Source organism: Mandrillus leucophaeus, unplaced genomic scaffold, assembly GCF_000951045.1.
Source record: "Mandrillus leucophaeus isolate KB7577 unplaced genomic scaffold, Mleu.le_1.0 Scaffold12, whole genome shotgun sequence".
NCBI classification, from domain to species: Eukaryota; Metazoa; Chordata; class Mammalia; order Primates; family Cercopithecidae; genus Mandrillus; species Mandrillus leucophaeus.
This window is the reverse complement of record NW_012100320.1, coordinates 2,157,825-2,172,856: the sequence shown is the minus strand read 5'-3', so window position 1 is coordinate 2,172,856 and position 15,032 is coordinate 2,157,825. Positions and strand designations below refer to the sequence as shown.

Below are 15,032 nucleotides of genomic sequence, written 5' to 3'. Positions count from 1 at the left end.
CCATCTCAAAAAAAAAAAAAAAAAAAAAGACACTTCAAATTAAATCCTTTTCTCTTTTGGAGATAGGAAGAATCAAAACAACCACAAAAACAATTGAACAGATATTTGTTGAACTAGCAGGAGTAATGTATATTAGAGGATACAAGCTAGGAATAAACATATTTAAAGAAAATGTTCAAGTTGTTTAGGGCTTAGGCCACGCATGGTAGCTCGCGCCTGTAATCCCAGCACTTTGGGAGGCTGAGGCGGACAGATCACTTGAGGTCGGGAATTCAAGACCAGCCTGGCCAACATGGCGAAACCCTGTCTCTCCAAAAGATACAAAAAAAAATTGCTGGACACCATGCCTGTAATCTCAGCTACTTGGGAGACTGAGGCGCGAGAATTGCTTGAACCCAGGAGGCGGAGGTTACAGTGGGCCAAGATTGCGCCGCTGCACTCCAGCCTGGGTGACAGAATGAGACTCTGTCTCAAAAAAAAAAAAAAGTTGTTTAGGATTTGATGAATCAAGATAGACTAATACAATATATGAAATAGTTATTAATTCCAAATATGTGAGACCTATCCTTGAGAGAAGTATGTGTTAGATGTACATCTGCCTATATCCCACCCATAGAAATAAAAAGGGAATGGGGCCAGGCACAGTAGCTCATGCCTATAATTCCAGCACTTTGGGAGGCAAAGGAGGGAGGATTGCTTGAGCTTGAGAGTTGTTCAGGACCAACCTGGGTAACATAGTGAGATCCCATCTCTACAAAAAATCAAAAACTTAGTCTGGTGTGGTAGAGCAAGCCTACAGTCCCAGCTGCTACTTGGGAGTCTGAGCTGGGAAGATCGCGTTAGTCTGGGAGGCAGAGTTTGCAGTGAGCTGAGATCTCACCACTGCACTCCAGCCTGGGTGACATTGAGACCTTGTCTCAAGTTAAAACACTTAGAGGAACAAGCAAACAATAATCTACAACATATACAACTGTAGACCACTATATACATAAATGTGTGAGATGGGAATGTTTCTGCTCTATGAAACCAGATAATTTTTTAAGTGTTCTGTAATCTTTTTTTTTTTTTTTTTTTTGAGATGGAGTCTCGCTCTGTCACCCAGGCTGGAGTGCAATGGCGCCATCTCAGCTCACTGCAACCTGTGCCTCCCGAGTTCAAATGATTCTCCTTCCTCAGCCTCCTGAGTAGCTGGGATTATAGGTGTGTGCCACCACGCCCAGCTAATTTTTGTATTTTCAGTAGAGACAGGGTTTCACCATGTTGGCCAGGCTGGTCTCAAAACTCCTGACCACCTCGGCCTCCCAAGCCACCGTGCCTGGCCTCTGTAATCTTATTTAATATCTACTATTCTCATGGTACCAGTTATATATTTAGTGAATGCCTCATATTTACGATGCACTTTATAAAGGAAATTTATTCACAATTTGCCACTTAGGTGAAAAAGTCTGGATTTTGGCTTCTTAATAGCTATGAATTTCAGATCTGGGGAAAACCCAGCCTTGTGTTTTTTCCCCCTTTTCCTTTCATCAGTACTTATCAGCAACCAAACACTAAGTTTTGGTTAGTTGACTTTTCTCCAGCTGATAGAAAACAAAAAACTATAGAGACTCCCTGTGAAAAGAGGGCCAGTTGTGCTGGCCTGGTACCAGGCTGCATTCTCTGTGACCTTGCCTTTTCAATCTGAGTTCTCCATAGGGCAACAGTTCCAAATAACCCATGTGGCTATGGCAGTAAGCATAGGGAGTGCTCATGAACCAGCTAATGTAACAAGTTCTGTTAGCTGGCCTTTGAGCTCAGTGAGCCATCCTTTGAGCCTTTTACGATACTGCACTTTCAGGCATCCTTTTGGGAAGATCTAATGGATCAGGGACCATTCTCTATCTTATAGCAGTGGAAATGTTTTTGGCACTGTGGTATTAAATAACTACTCATTTGAACATATTATGCAATGACTTAGCCTTTCCCATCATTATTAGTTCCCATTGAAGCTGTTGTGCTCAATTTAAGTTTCCAGTAGGGACTATGAAAGAAAATGGAAATCTCACAAATTGTACCTTTAAAAATATTTTGTTCAGTGCTAATACCATTATCTCATATTTTGGCTTTTGTGTCTCCCACTTTATACCCCCATTTCCCCTCTGCTTTCAGGTGAAGGTCTCCCACAGGTGTATTACTTTGGACCATGTGGGAAATATAATGCCATGGTGCTGGAGCTCCTTGGCCCTAGCTTGGAGGACTTGTTTGACCTCTGTGACCGAACATTTACTTTGAAGACGGTGTTAATGATAGCCATTCAGTTGGTAAGTTGGAATTGCTATTCTGGAAGAGAATAGGCTGGTTCCTCAGCCACATCCTTGTGGGCCTTTGGTGATTTACTAACCATAGCGACACATCAAGAATTAGTACTCACAGGCTTGATGGCATTCTGGGAAGCTGGCTGGGGCAAAAAGGGTAAATTCAGAGAAGTCATACTACATCTGCAATTTGCTCTATTTTAAGACTTTGCACCTTGGAGCAATGCTCTGCCCTTAACTGAAGAGGAAGTATATAATTTAGATTAGGGGAAAAGAGGATGATTAGATAGAGTTGTAAAAATGTGAATAATTTTTTTGATTTTGTTTTGTTTTGTTTTTGGTTTTTGAGACAGGGTATCTGTCACCCAGGCTAGAGTGCAGTAGCATGATCATAGCTCACTGAAACCTCAAACTCCTAGGCTCAAACGATTCTCCTGCCTCAGCCTCTGCAGCAGCTAGAACTGCAGGTGCCATGCCAGCTCATTTTTAAAAAAAATGTTGTGGAAACAGGCTCCCACTATGTTGCCCAGGCTGGTCTAAACTCCTGGTCTCAACTGGTCCTCCCACCTCGGCCTCTCAATGTGCTAGGATTACAGGCATGAACCACTGCACCCAGCCTATTTATGTGGTTTAAATATAGCTGTAAGGTTTTGTCATGTCCTATCTCTTCCTTCAGTGTTGCAACCAAGAAAATATTGACGATATAACCCATTGCACTAACACTCAGATTCACAATTGCGTGACCAGGAATTTGTGGTAGTTCTCTGGCCTCCAGTTCTCTCAGAGACAAATTTCAGCTGAAGAGGCAGCTCTTGTAGCGCCTACCAAATTACACCCCAATACCAGTTTAATAAGCAGTTCCTACAGTTCCTTTGAGAAGTCTGACACAAGCCCTTTGGGGAATGATGCAAATATATCTTCATTTATTTGAAATGGTAATGGTCTCTCCCACTGTCCTATAAAAATTTGGAAATGTGAGCTAATTGACTTTGACTTTTGAGCCCCAAATTCAAATATCTGAGCTTCTCTTTCTCTACTAAAAGTTAGTAGAAAAGGGCTGGGCATGGTGGCTCACGCCTGTAATCCCAGCACTTTGGGAGGCCGAGGCCGGCAGATCACGAGGTCAGGAGATTGAGACCATCCTGGCTAACACGATGAAACCCCATCTCTACTAAAATATAAAAAATTAGTCAGGCATGGTGGCGGGCGCCTGTAGTCCCAGCAACTCGGCGGGCTGAGGCAGAAGAATGGTGTGAACCTGAGAGGCGGAGCTTGCAGTGAGCTGAGATCGCGCCACTGCACTCCAGCCTGGGAGACAGAGTGAGACTCCGTCTCCAAAAAAAAAAAAAAAGTTACTAGAAAAGCTTAGTAGATAGAAATACTTAATAAAATTTGAAATACTCTTATGATTATTATTTTTTATTATATTTAACTTAACATAAAAACTGTAGCCCTGGCCGACATGGTGGCTCATGTCTATAATCCCAGGATTTTGGGAGGCTGAGGTGGGAGGATCACTTGAGGCCAGGAGTTTGAGACCAGCCTAGGCAACATAGACCCCATCTCTACAAAAATAATCTTCAAATAAATTTAAAACAACAAGAATGAACTGTTTTGGGGAGGCACGGTGGCTCATGCCTGTAATCCTAGCACTTTGGGAGGCTGAGGAGGGCGGATCACCCAAGGTCAGGAGTTTGAGACCAGTGTGGCCAACATGGTGAAACCCTGTCTCTACTAAAAATACAAAAATTAGCCAGGCATGGTGGCACGTGCCTGTGATCCCAGCTACCCGGGAGGCTGAGGCACAAGAATTGCTGGAACCCAGGAGGCTGAGGCTGCACTACACCCTGGGTGACAGAGCAAGACTCCATCTCAAAGAATAATAATAATTATAATAACAACAATAATAATAATGAACTGTTTCCCTGTCTCTGCTGTTAATTAGCTATGTGATGTCAGTCCAGTATTAACTTCTCTGGGCCTCACAACATCGAAAGTTGGGTTGGGTAGTCTTGTCCAACTAAGGATAGGAAGATGTGGGCAGAAGGTGAATGTGGCAGTGGCATTTGTCTCAAAGGTCACCAACAGTTTGATATCGTACCTGGGAATACTTCTTTTCTCTCAAGTGCTTAATTTTCTGAAGTAGCATATAAACAACTAATTTCATTCGTCATTTGCAAATTGTGACATTATGAGGTAAAATTGAGCTATCATTTTAGTAGACCTGTACTCTCTCACTTTCTTTTCCTAGTCTTGATATTTGTTATGTACATATTTATAACAAAATATTTTTTTGTTTACAAGTTAGTGAAGTGACTCTGGGTGATGAAAGGAGATAAATTTTATGTTATTTCAGTAATTAAAACCTTGGTCTCATTAAAGAAAATGTTTTGATGTATTTTCCTGATATACTTCTTTAGAGTATTTCCATCATTTATTTCTCTTTTAGCTTTCTCGAATGGAATATGTACACTCAAAGAACCTCATTTACCGAGATGTCAAGCCAGAGAACTTCCTGATTGGTCGACAAGGCAATAAGAAAGAACATGTTATACACATTATAGACTTTGGACTGGCCAAGGAATACATTGACCCCGAAACCAAAAAACACATACCTTATAGGGAACACAAAAGTTTAACTGGAACTGCAAGATATATGTCTATCAACACGCATCTTGGCAAAGGTGTGTTTTTTTCTGTTCCATGAAAGGGGCAAGTCATTAGAACAGTTTATTATTCCTGTAACACTTATATCGTCATTGTGCATTACAACTTGTGGTTTTTATTGCTTCACAAGGTTAAGTGATTTTTATATATGAGAAGTTGAGATGGTAAGTTAATGACTTTTCAAAGAATCCTATAGACTATGCATAGGTTCTTAATTCTTTACACTGTACTTCCAAATGTTTAGTTTCTGAGCAGTGTGAGTACTTGAATTATTGTAAAAAGAGGATAGCATTTTAGTGAGTTTAGTAATGAATTTGGTATTTACTTATGTGTGACTCCATTTATGACAGTCCTGAAAAGGACATCAGGCTGGGTCAGCTGTGGGGAAGAGTGCCTCACTAAAAATGGAGTAGACTTCTATTCACTGCACGTAGTTCTGCACAGAAGTCTTCAAGGAAGAGCTTCTGTCTTATTCAGTGAAAATATGCTTGGTTTCCCATTAGTTTTGCATTTTACTCAGGATAAACAACTTGCACAAATGTTGTTAAATGCTCTAATCAAGGCAGAAGACCTTACCTGTGAGGAACTATTCCAAGGGGGAGAGTATTTGTCAGAGAAGCCTAAGGAACAGTGGGGAGACCAAGCAGGCAGAGCCCTGGGCTTTTCTGCTTCAAAAAAAGCCTCCCTTTTTTATGTTTCGTATATTGGGCTTCGATGGAAGACTCTATTTGGAGAAAAGACTCCTAGGTGATTGAAAAAAACGTGTTTGAAAATCAATATTCTAGAGCGTACACAAGCAGAATATTCTCAGATTCCATACTCCTAGACAGAAATAATTATAAAATATTCTTAAATATTAATGAACTACTGCACACTAAGATGTATTTATTTCATTTATTTATTTGTTTTTTTGAGATGGAGTCTCACTCTATCACCCAGGCTGGAGTGCAGTCATGCAATCTCAGCCCACTGCAACCTCTGCCTCCCGGGTTCAAGCAATTCTCCTCCCTTAGCCTCCCGAGTAGCTGGGATTACAGGCATGCACCACCACGCCTGGCTAATTTTTGTATTTTTAGTAGAGACGGGATTTCACCATGTTAACCAGGATGGTCTTGAACTCTTGACCTCAAGTGATCCATCTGCCTTGACCTCCCAAAGTGCTGGGATTACAGGTGTGAGCCACTGTGCCCAGCATATTTATTTTATTTTTAGAGACAGAATCTCACTCTCACTCAGGCTGCAGTGCAGCAGTGTGATCATAGCTCACTATAACCTCAGTCACCTGAGCTGGAGAGATCTTTCTCAGCCTCCTCAGTAGCTAGGGCTGTTGGCGCATGCCATCATGTCCAGCTAACTTTTAAATTTTTTTATAGAGACAGAGTCTCACTATGTTCCCCAGGCTGGTCTCAAACTTCTGGTTTCAAGAGATCCTGTTGCTTCAGCCTCCCAGCGCACTGGGATTATAGATGTGAGCCACCGTGCCTGGCCTGCACTTTAATAAGTATTTTAAAGACTAATGTAATATCTACTAAGTAGCCTCATTGAGTAAACTACAGCAGTTATTCACCTGAGAAATTCAAGTGATAGTGAAGAGTAAAAAATGACATTACAAAGTAGTATGATACAATTTGATTTGAAATTATGATGTTATCAGGATTTTTTCAGTAACCACATGGAAATCCTCACTTAAATAAATGTAATACTTTAAAATTAGACTAGAAGTCCTCTGGCTCTTATTATCAGCGTTACTGTGGACAAGTTACTTAATCTCACTGAAACTCCTCTGTAAAATGAGGGTAAAGCTTCACAAGGATATTTTAAAGGTTGAATGGATAATATATGTGAAAGCACCATGTCTGACTTAGGTCTCTTGCATAGTGCTTAGCATCCCCTTCTTCCTTCATAATGACAAGTACTTTTCCATTTTACAAGGAAACAAAAACTGTATCTTAAATAATAAACTTATGATTGTGTGGTTTAACTGACAAACTCTAGAAGTTGTTTTAATGCCCACTTCCTGGGCTCAGCCGTTCGTGTACTAATTTTATTGTTTTTAAGAGGAAAGACAAGAACAGACAAGGGATGGGTGTTCATGTTGTGTTTGTATAAGATAAAGAGTAGTGGTTAAGAAAAAGTATGCAAATCCTGGCGCTCTTACTTAATAGCTATGTAATTTTGATCCAATAACCTTCTTCCCTTAGCCTTGGTTATCTCATGTATGAAATGGATATGATATTTATGCCTGTAATATATGGTTCTGAGATAATGTATGTAAAATGTTTAGCATAATGCCTTATCAGTCCATATTGTAATTATCCTGATTGTTATTTATTCAACAAAATCTGTTTTAAGCATCTACTGTGCATCAGACTGTTACGTCTCTTGGTGTACTGCCATTCCTGCCGGAACTTTTGAGTTTACCCCCAGACTTGGCTTACTGAGTACCAGAGTTTTCCAGGTCACATCTAACCTGTCATCATATTTTGTATTCTCCACATTACAGAGAATACATACAGAAAGTTGTCACTGCTTTTTAAACCCTTTCCCATGCCTCAAACGATAGAGGTCTTTGTAGGAACTCCAATGCTATTGGTTTTTAAATGTGTTGCATTTTTTGTGTTGCAATGAAGAAGGGACTGGGATATGTGTTTTCAAATGGCTTTGGGAAAATCACTTCTTAGTTTTATGGAGGAGGAGAACAAGAGAAGAATCCTCCTAAACCTTACATTAGTTGCCACATCAGAGTAGCCACACTTAGTCCATTTTGTGTTGTTATAAAGGAATACCTCAGGCTGGGTCATTTTATAAAGAAAAGACATTTAAATTTGACTTAGAGTTCTGCAGGCTGTACAAGAAGCATGGCACTGGCATCTGCATCTGGTGAGGGCCTCAGGGGCCTCATGCTGCTTCCACTCATAGTATAAGGGGAAGGGGAGCAGCCAGCATGTGCAGATCACATGGGGAAGGGGGTGCTAGGCTCTTCTCACCAACCTGCTTTCTTGGGAACTCATCCCTAAGGGAGGTCATTAATCAATTAATGAGGGATCTACCCCCATGACCCAGACACATTCCATTTGGCCCAACTTTGAATATTGGGATCAAATTTCAATGTGAGGTTTGTGTGTTGGGGGGTCCGGGGGAAGACAGAAATCTATTACCATAGCAGCCACCTTTCCACTGATTAAGCTGTGACTGAGACAGCCCAATTTATATTATTTAATGGTTGAAATTAGGGTGAGAACACTGGGTTGCCTTGCCCCCTGCCTTCAACAAATATATTTAACCTAAAATCAAGGATGTTATGCATGTAAACCAAGCACATCTTTCTGATTGGATGAAAGCACACCGTTCAACCAGTCAGAAGAACTGAAGAATTTTGTGTCCTGCTGGTCTCACTGGTATTGGAAACCTTTCTTCTTTGAAAATGAAAATATTCTGCATGAAGAAATGAGGGCATGTAGAAATAATGAATTGGACAAGTGTGGAGTGTTCAAAGTCGTATGAAAATAAAGCATGGCTGGTGATTTAGGTACCCTTATTTTAGGTACCTTATTTAGGTACCCTTATTTAAGTACCCTTCCTGATTTAGGAACCCTTCTTTTTCCTATTGTCCCATATTCTACAGTTCTTTTTCATAGTTCTCAGGATTTGAAAAGTTACTTTATTACTTATTCCAGTGAGTTTAAACAATTTTTTAATCTCATAATTTATTTTGCTGTGAAATCTTTTTTCTGTAGGCCTGATCAATATTGAAAATATGGAGAGTTTTGCCCTCTAGTGCTCAACTATCTAAAATTCAAACATTTGTCCAGTGAATTTTTAATAACCAAGGGGCCTCTTGTTACAGGAAGTGGATATAAAAATGGAGAGGCGATGAGTGGGTGTGATACAGTATGAGAAACTGCAGAGTCGTTTTTCTATCTGCCCTGCTTTGTGGGAGGCCTCCACTCACTCTCCTTGTTCTTTTCTCTTTTTCATTTGTGCATCTTTAGATTCTGTCAACACACTGTTTTTGTATAACTACTTTTTTGTTTTCAATTGTGAATATTTTATTACAAACCAGACAAGTCATGTAGACAAAGGATTCTGATGGTTGTGCTGTTTTATTTCATTCTTTTTAAGATTGTTTCAATTGATGTATACCAACTCGGTTTTATGTTATTTATCTCTGTCAGGGTACCCCTCCTTTCCATTAGTAACCATGTTTTTACAACCTCCATCAAATCGCTATTTTAAAAGTTGCCTTTTCTTTCTTCATCTACCCTGTAGACTACTATTCTTTTTCATGCAAATTTCCTATAATTTAAGGCAGTAGTTAAACATGTTGTACTTCTGTATTTTGAGTTAGCTGAGTGGCTTTCTCTGGCTCTCTTGGGTTTTACTTTCTATACAAAGAAAGCACAATCAAGTTGAAGGTAGCCTCTTAGTCTTGCTTCTGTCGTTTATTCTGATAAAGCCCTAAACTTGATTATGAAAAATAAACACATAAAATGTCTGAGATGGGCCAAGTGTGGTGGCTCACACTGTAGTCGCAGCACTTTGAGAGGCCAAGGCTGGTTGATTGCTTGATTGGCCCAGGAGTTCCAGACCAGCCTGGGCAACATGGCAAAACCCAGTCTCTATAAAAAATACAAAAAGTAGCCGGGGTGATAGTAGTGGTGGTGCATGCCTGTAGTCCCAGCTAGTCAGGAAGCTGAGGTGGGAGGATCACTTGAGCCCAGGAGGGCGAGGCTGCAGTGTCCAAGATCATGCTACTGCACTCTAGCCTAGGCAACAGAGTGAGACCTTGTCTCAAAAAAAAAAAAAAAAAAGTCTGAGACTAAATCATAATTGGCAAATTCAAAATGAATGCATGGGCTGGGTACGGTGGTTCACATGAGTAATCCCACAGTGTGGGAGGCTGATGTATTAGGTTTGCTTGAGGCCAGTAGTTTGAGACCAGCCATAACAAGACCCCATCTTCACAAAAAATAAAAATAAATAAATTAGCCGAGTGTCATTCCACACACTTAGATTCCTAGCTACTCAGCTGAGGCAGAAGAGTCCCTTGGGCTCAGGAATTTGAGGCTGCAGTGAGCCATGATCACAACACTGCACTCCAGCCTAGGCAACAGAGCAAGGATTCTGTCTTTAAGAAAGAAGAAAAAAGAAGATGTGTACTACTTAGATTCTGTCCAACAAAGAATGTGTAGGATGTTTTCTGAGATGAAGCTGCAGTTTTGTGTTAACTATTTTGCAGTTCTTTGTCATCTTCACCTTCCCAGTTAAAAGGAGAGAAAAACCCAGCAACTTGTTTTAGATACGCTTCCAGAATGCAGGGACTTTGATTTTTTGTTCTATTTTGTTTTGGGATGAGGTCTTACTATGTTGCCCAGGCTTATCTTGAACTCCTGGGCCGTAGCGATCCTCTCACTTGAGCCTCTTAAGTAGCTGGGACTACAGATGTGTGCAGCCTTACCCATCTAATTTTGAGGGGACCTTAGTAATAAATTTTAAAATGTTTTTGAGGTTATAGGAGATGGTACAAATTGAATGGGAGCCAAGAGAGTATGTACTGATGTTCATTGATATGAAACTGAATTTTAAGTGTTAATTTTTATGATGAATAAAAAGCACTTGGCATGTTTGCTAGGCATTTTGCAGCTTGTATCTTTGCAGGCCTAGCCAGAATGGACTGTTTTAACAGTTTGGGTTGCTTAATCTGCTACTCACTCCGTGGTGGTAACTAAAGTGTAACTGTAGCCCATATACTGGAAATAACATTTCATTAAAATTTTATCACTTTCAGGAAGGTGACAGCATTGAGTGAGGGGTGGTAATTCACTGTTTAGTGATTTGGGCTTGGTTTTAATTCAGGATTTGCTCTTTTCTCTTGATATTTACTTACTATCAACAGATCTAGACAAAGGAAGTACACATTGGTTTGAGGTTTTGATCTAAAATACTATCCTTGGTTTAAATATACAAGTAATGAGTAAGCAGAGCCTTTCCAGAACTGAAGGGTTTCTAAAGGGATTACTTGGTTTTGAACCTTTTTCTGCTGTAATAACTGCAAACATAATGTGTGATCTGTCTTCCCTTTTAGAGCAAAGCCGGAGAGATGATTTGGAAGCCCTAGGCCATATGTTCATGTATTTCCTTCGAGGCAGCCTTCCCTGGCAAGGACTCAAGGTATCCTTGAAAGTGTTCAGTGGAGGGCTTTGTTGCTATGCTCAGTTGTTAATGAAGAAGCCTCTGGCTTCATGTTTTTAAGAAATGTGTAGAGGGCTGGCCAGATGTGGTGGCTGATGCCTGTAATCCCAGCACTTTGGGAGGCTGGGGTGGGAGGATTGCTTGAGTCCAGGAGTTTGAGATCGGCAACATAGTGAGACGCCATCTCTATTTAAAGATAAATAAATATTTTTTAAAACAACACAAAAAGGATTATTGATTATAGAGATAAGAAACAAGGACTAGTTACATTAGTCTACACTATAAATGCTCTCCTGGGCTTTGGAAACTGTTTTGTTCACTGTTTGTCTTCCCTTTCTTAATTTTTCCTTGTTTTTGGATTTTCCATGATCTTTTCTCTCATTTCCTCCCAGCCTTGACAGTGCTGCTTTTCTCTCTGTGTTGGTATTCCTCCTCCACTACCATTATGTAGCAGGAGGAGTGTTCCCAGTATGTAAGGGAATTTCTGGAACAAATTGTTGACAACAGCTGCTACACATTTTACCAGAAAGGCCAGCAGGGTGTGCTCCTCAGGAAAACTTAGAAAATACGTAGGCTAAGAACTCACCTGAACTAAAATGAAAATCCAGGTTTAACATTGCTGTTCAAGTGTATTATTGAATAAATGCCTATTCAGACAATAGCTATTCACTGTAAAATGTGTAAAGTTTAAATAGCCTTCCTTAGGTAGGTGTCAGTACGGTGGTTACATGTCAGTTTACTATGATAATTATGAGCATTATCATTACTCTGTGCATTTGGCTGTTTGACTAGGAAATGGTAAGCTTCTAACCCCTTGTAAGTCCCATTAGTATTTTGTGAGACTTTTTTTTTTTTGAGACAGAGTTTTGCTCTGTTTCCCAGGCTGGAGTGCACTGGTGCAATCTTGGCTCACTGCAACCTCCGCCTCCCAAGTTCCAGCAGTTCTCCCACCTTAGCCTCCTGAGTAATTGGGATTACAGGTGCACGCCACCATGCTCAGCTAATTTTTTGGGGTTTTTTTGAGACGGACTCTGGCTTTGTTGCCCAGGCTGGAGTGCAGTGGTGTGATCTCAGCTCACTGCAACCTCCGCCTCCTGGGTTCAAGCAATTCTCCTGCCTCAGCCTCCTGAGTACCTGGGACTACAGGCACATGCCACCACGCCTGGCTAATTTTTGTATTTTTATTAGAGACGAGATTTCACCATATTGGCCAGGCTGGTCTCAAGCTCCTGACCTCGTGATCCGCCTGCCTCGGCCTCCCAAAGTGCTGGGATTACAGGCATGAGCCACTGCACCCAGCCAATTTTTTGTATTTTTAGTAGAGATGGGGTTTCACCATGTTGGTCAGGCTGGTCTCAAGCTCCTGACCTCAAGTGATCCGCCCATCTCAGCCTCTCAAAGTGCTAGGATTACAGGCGTGAGCCATCGCGCCTGGCCCAAGACATATTTTTTGGTTGTAATTTATTTCAACATACTAACATGGAAATAAACTTAATCAGTAGTTTGGGGTACTCCTACATCCCGTCTTCCAGAAAGGCAGGATGGTTCATTTTGCTGTAGGCTTTCTAGAATACTGTCCTAAAACGTAAGACTTCTACCCATTGCCTTTTAGATGTTATTTCTTCACTCTTAAATTCCTCTCCTGTTACATACATCTTCTCATTGATGTTTATAGCTTTCAAATATAGTTTCATGTCAAACTTGGTCATCATACAGCCAAACAATGCATTAGTGTATTATTAATTGCTTGAAACTCTCTCGTCCATAAATCATTTTAGTGATAGTTGTAGACCTAAAATTTCTCCTACTCACTTCAGAACGCTATTGCTTAAGTCTGAGTGCAGCAAGCTAGGTAAAGCCTGACAACAATTCCCTAGGAGCCCACTGTTGGTCCAGGATTCAAAAGCCCTCTGACTATAGCTCTGACCATACCAGACTTGGGCTGCTTTTGAGATACTGACATACACCAACTCTGCTAGCCATGGCTGTACCATAGACAACTTTTTTCCCTGTGGAAGCACGTTGTTGAAATACATTTTTCAGTTATTGTTTTTTTTTTTTTTCTGTTCAAAGTCTCTATATATATGTAGTAGAATTACTTATGTTTCCCCCACCTGAATTAGCAATACTTTTAGAGCTGATCTAAGAGAGAATGCTGAATCACATTGAATTACGGTAGCCATGGGAGATTACTAAGCTTCTGCAATTTTGAAAATATTGCCACATAATATTGTTATTTTCTTATCCTAGCCACTCATCCATTATATCTGATGGTGTTTATCTGAGACAACTAAATATTTTCGCAAGTAAAATTTTCCAGAACACAGCAGATGTTTGTGTATATCTAAATATATAATTTCTACTACATTTCTTATTTGTGTTAGAAAAAAAATCAAGACCAACAAATATTGTGAATTTGAGTGAAACAACCATTGTGTCCAAAAACATATTGAATCTCCCATGCTTAGGACATCTTTTCAAATAACTTTCTCTTTACTCTCTACAGGCTGACACGTTAAAAGAGAGATATCAAAAAATTGGTGACACCAAAAGGAATACTCCCATTGAAGCTCTCTGTGAAAACTTTCCAGGTGGGATGCTAAAAAGACATTCCAGTCAGTGTGACTGAGCTTTGAAATAGGTAGAGTCCATGACTGGGTATCTCTAGATAAGGGTGCTGTTTAGGTAATTAACATTTCCTTTTGTGATACAGACCAAAGTAGGTTTTATTGCTTTTATTTTGTCTGTAAAGAAAACATCAGTGTTAAATTGTCTGTATAAATAACCCCTTTGTGGCCCAGTGCTTCCCTACAACCACTATGGAAAGCATTCAGCTAATGAGCAGGGCCTTTCATCTCTTTCCTGACAGAGGAGATGGCAACCTACCTTCGATATGTCAGGCGATTGGACTTCTTTGAAAAACCTGATTATGAGTATTTACGGACCCTCTTCACAGACCTCTTTGAAAAGAAAGGCTACACCTTTGACTATGCCTATGATTGGGTTGGGAGACCTATTGTAAGTATCTTTTTTTTTTTTTTTTACCTCATTACCTCCTTTCTTCAACCAGCACTGCCTCATGCCTTTACTTGTCAGTCTTCCTGCTTGAATCTTTAGTAAAAATATTCCTTTGATCGTAGACTGTATATTTACCAGCCTTGTCTGGGTGTTGCCATAGGTTGCTCTTACTAGTTCAGAAGTAGGAAGGAGTTATGTATTTTTTCCTAGTGATATAGGAAGATAATAACTTGCATGTCCTAAGATAACAGAATTTAAGCCCGGTTTTTAGGAGAAATTTCATTTGAATGATTCAGACGTTGTTTTGGTTTTGTTTTGTTTTGTTTTTCAGAGACTCTCTCTGTCGCCCAGGCTAGAGTGCAATGGCGCCAATCTTGGCTCAGTGCAACCTCTGCCTCCTGGGTTCAAGAGATTCTCCTGCCTCAGCCTCTCAAGTAGCTGGGATTGTAGGCATGTACCACCACACCTGGGTAATTTTTATATTTTTAGCAGAAACGGGGTTTTGCCATGTTGGCCAGGCTGATCTCAAACTCCTGACCTGAGGTGATCTGCCCGCCTCGGCCTCCAGAAGTGCTGGGATTACAGGCATGAGCCACCATGCCCGACGCCATGATTCAGAAGTTGATGCCACATACGCTGTTAATGTACTTGACCTTGTAGGAGTGGAACCCAGCACCATAGGAAGCTTTTGAATTTGTTGTTCTGGTCAGGGGTTCACAGGGCCAAACAGATACCACTGGAGAATTTTTTTTTTTTTTTTTCCGGAGTTTCACTCTTGTTGCCCAAGCTGGAGTGCAATGGCGTGAACTCGGCTCACCACAACCTCCGCCTCCCGGGTTCAAGTGATTCTCCTGCCTCAGC

General features: G+C 40.6%; 1 protein-coding gene across 2 annotated transcripts in view; it reads left to right on the top strand.

Moving 5' to 3' along the window:
- The window catches only part of CSNK1G1 (casein kinase 1, gamma 1), a 290,970-nt gene that overhangs the window by 218,950 nt on the left and 56,988 nt on the right, over positions 1-15,032 (top strand). For both annotated transcript variants that reach the window (XM_011967933.1, XM_011967939.1), the window contains 5 exons: positions 2,149-2,300; positions 4,744-4,978; positions 11,047-11,132; positions 13,660-13,744; positions 14,023-14,171. In XM_011967933.1, coding sequence (XP_011823323.1) covers positions 2,149-2,300; positions 4,744-4,978; positions 11,047-11,132; positions 13,660-13,744; positions 14,023-14,171 — 707 coding nt within the window. The remainder of the gene's footprint in view (positions 1-2,148; positions 2,301-4,743; positions 4,979-11,046; positions 11,133-13,659; positions 13,745-14,022; positions 14,172-15,032) is intronic.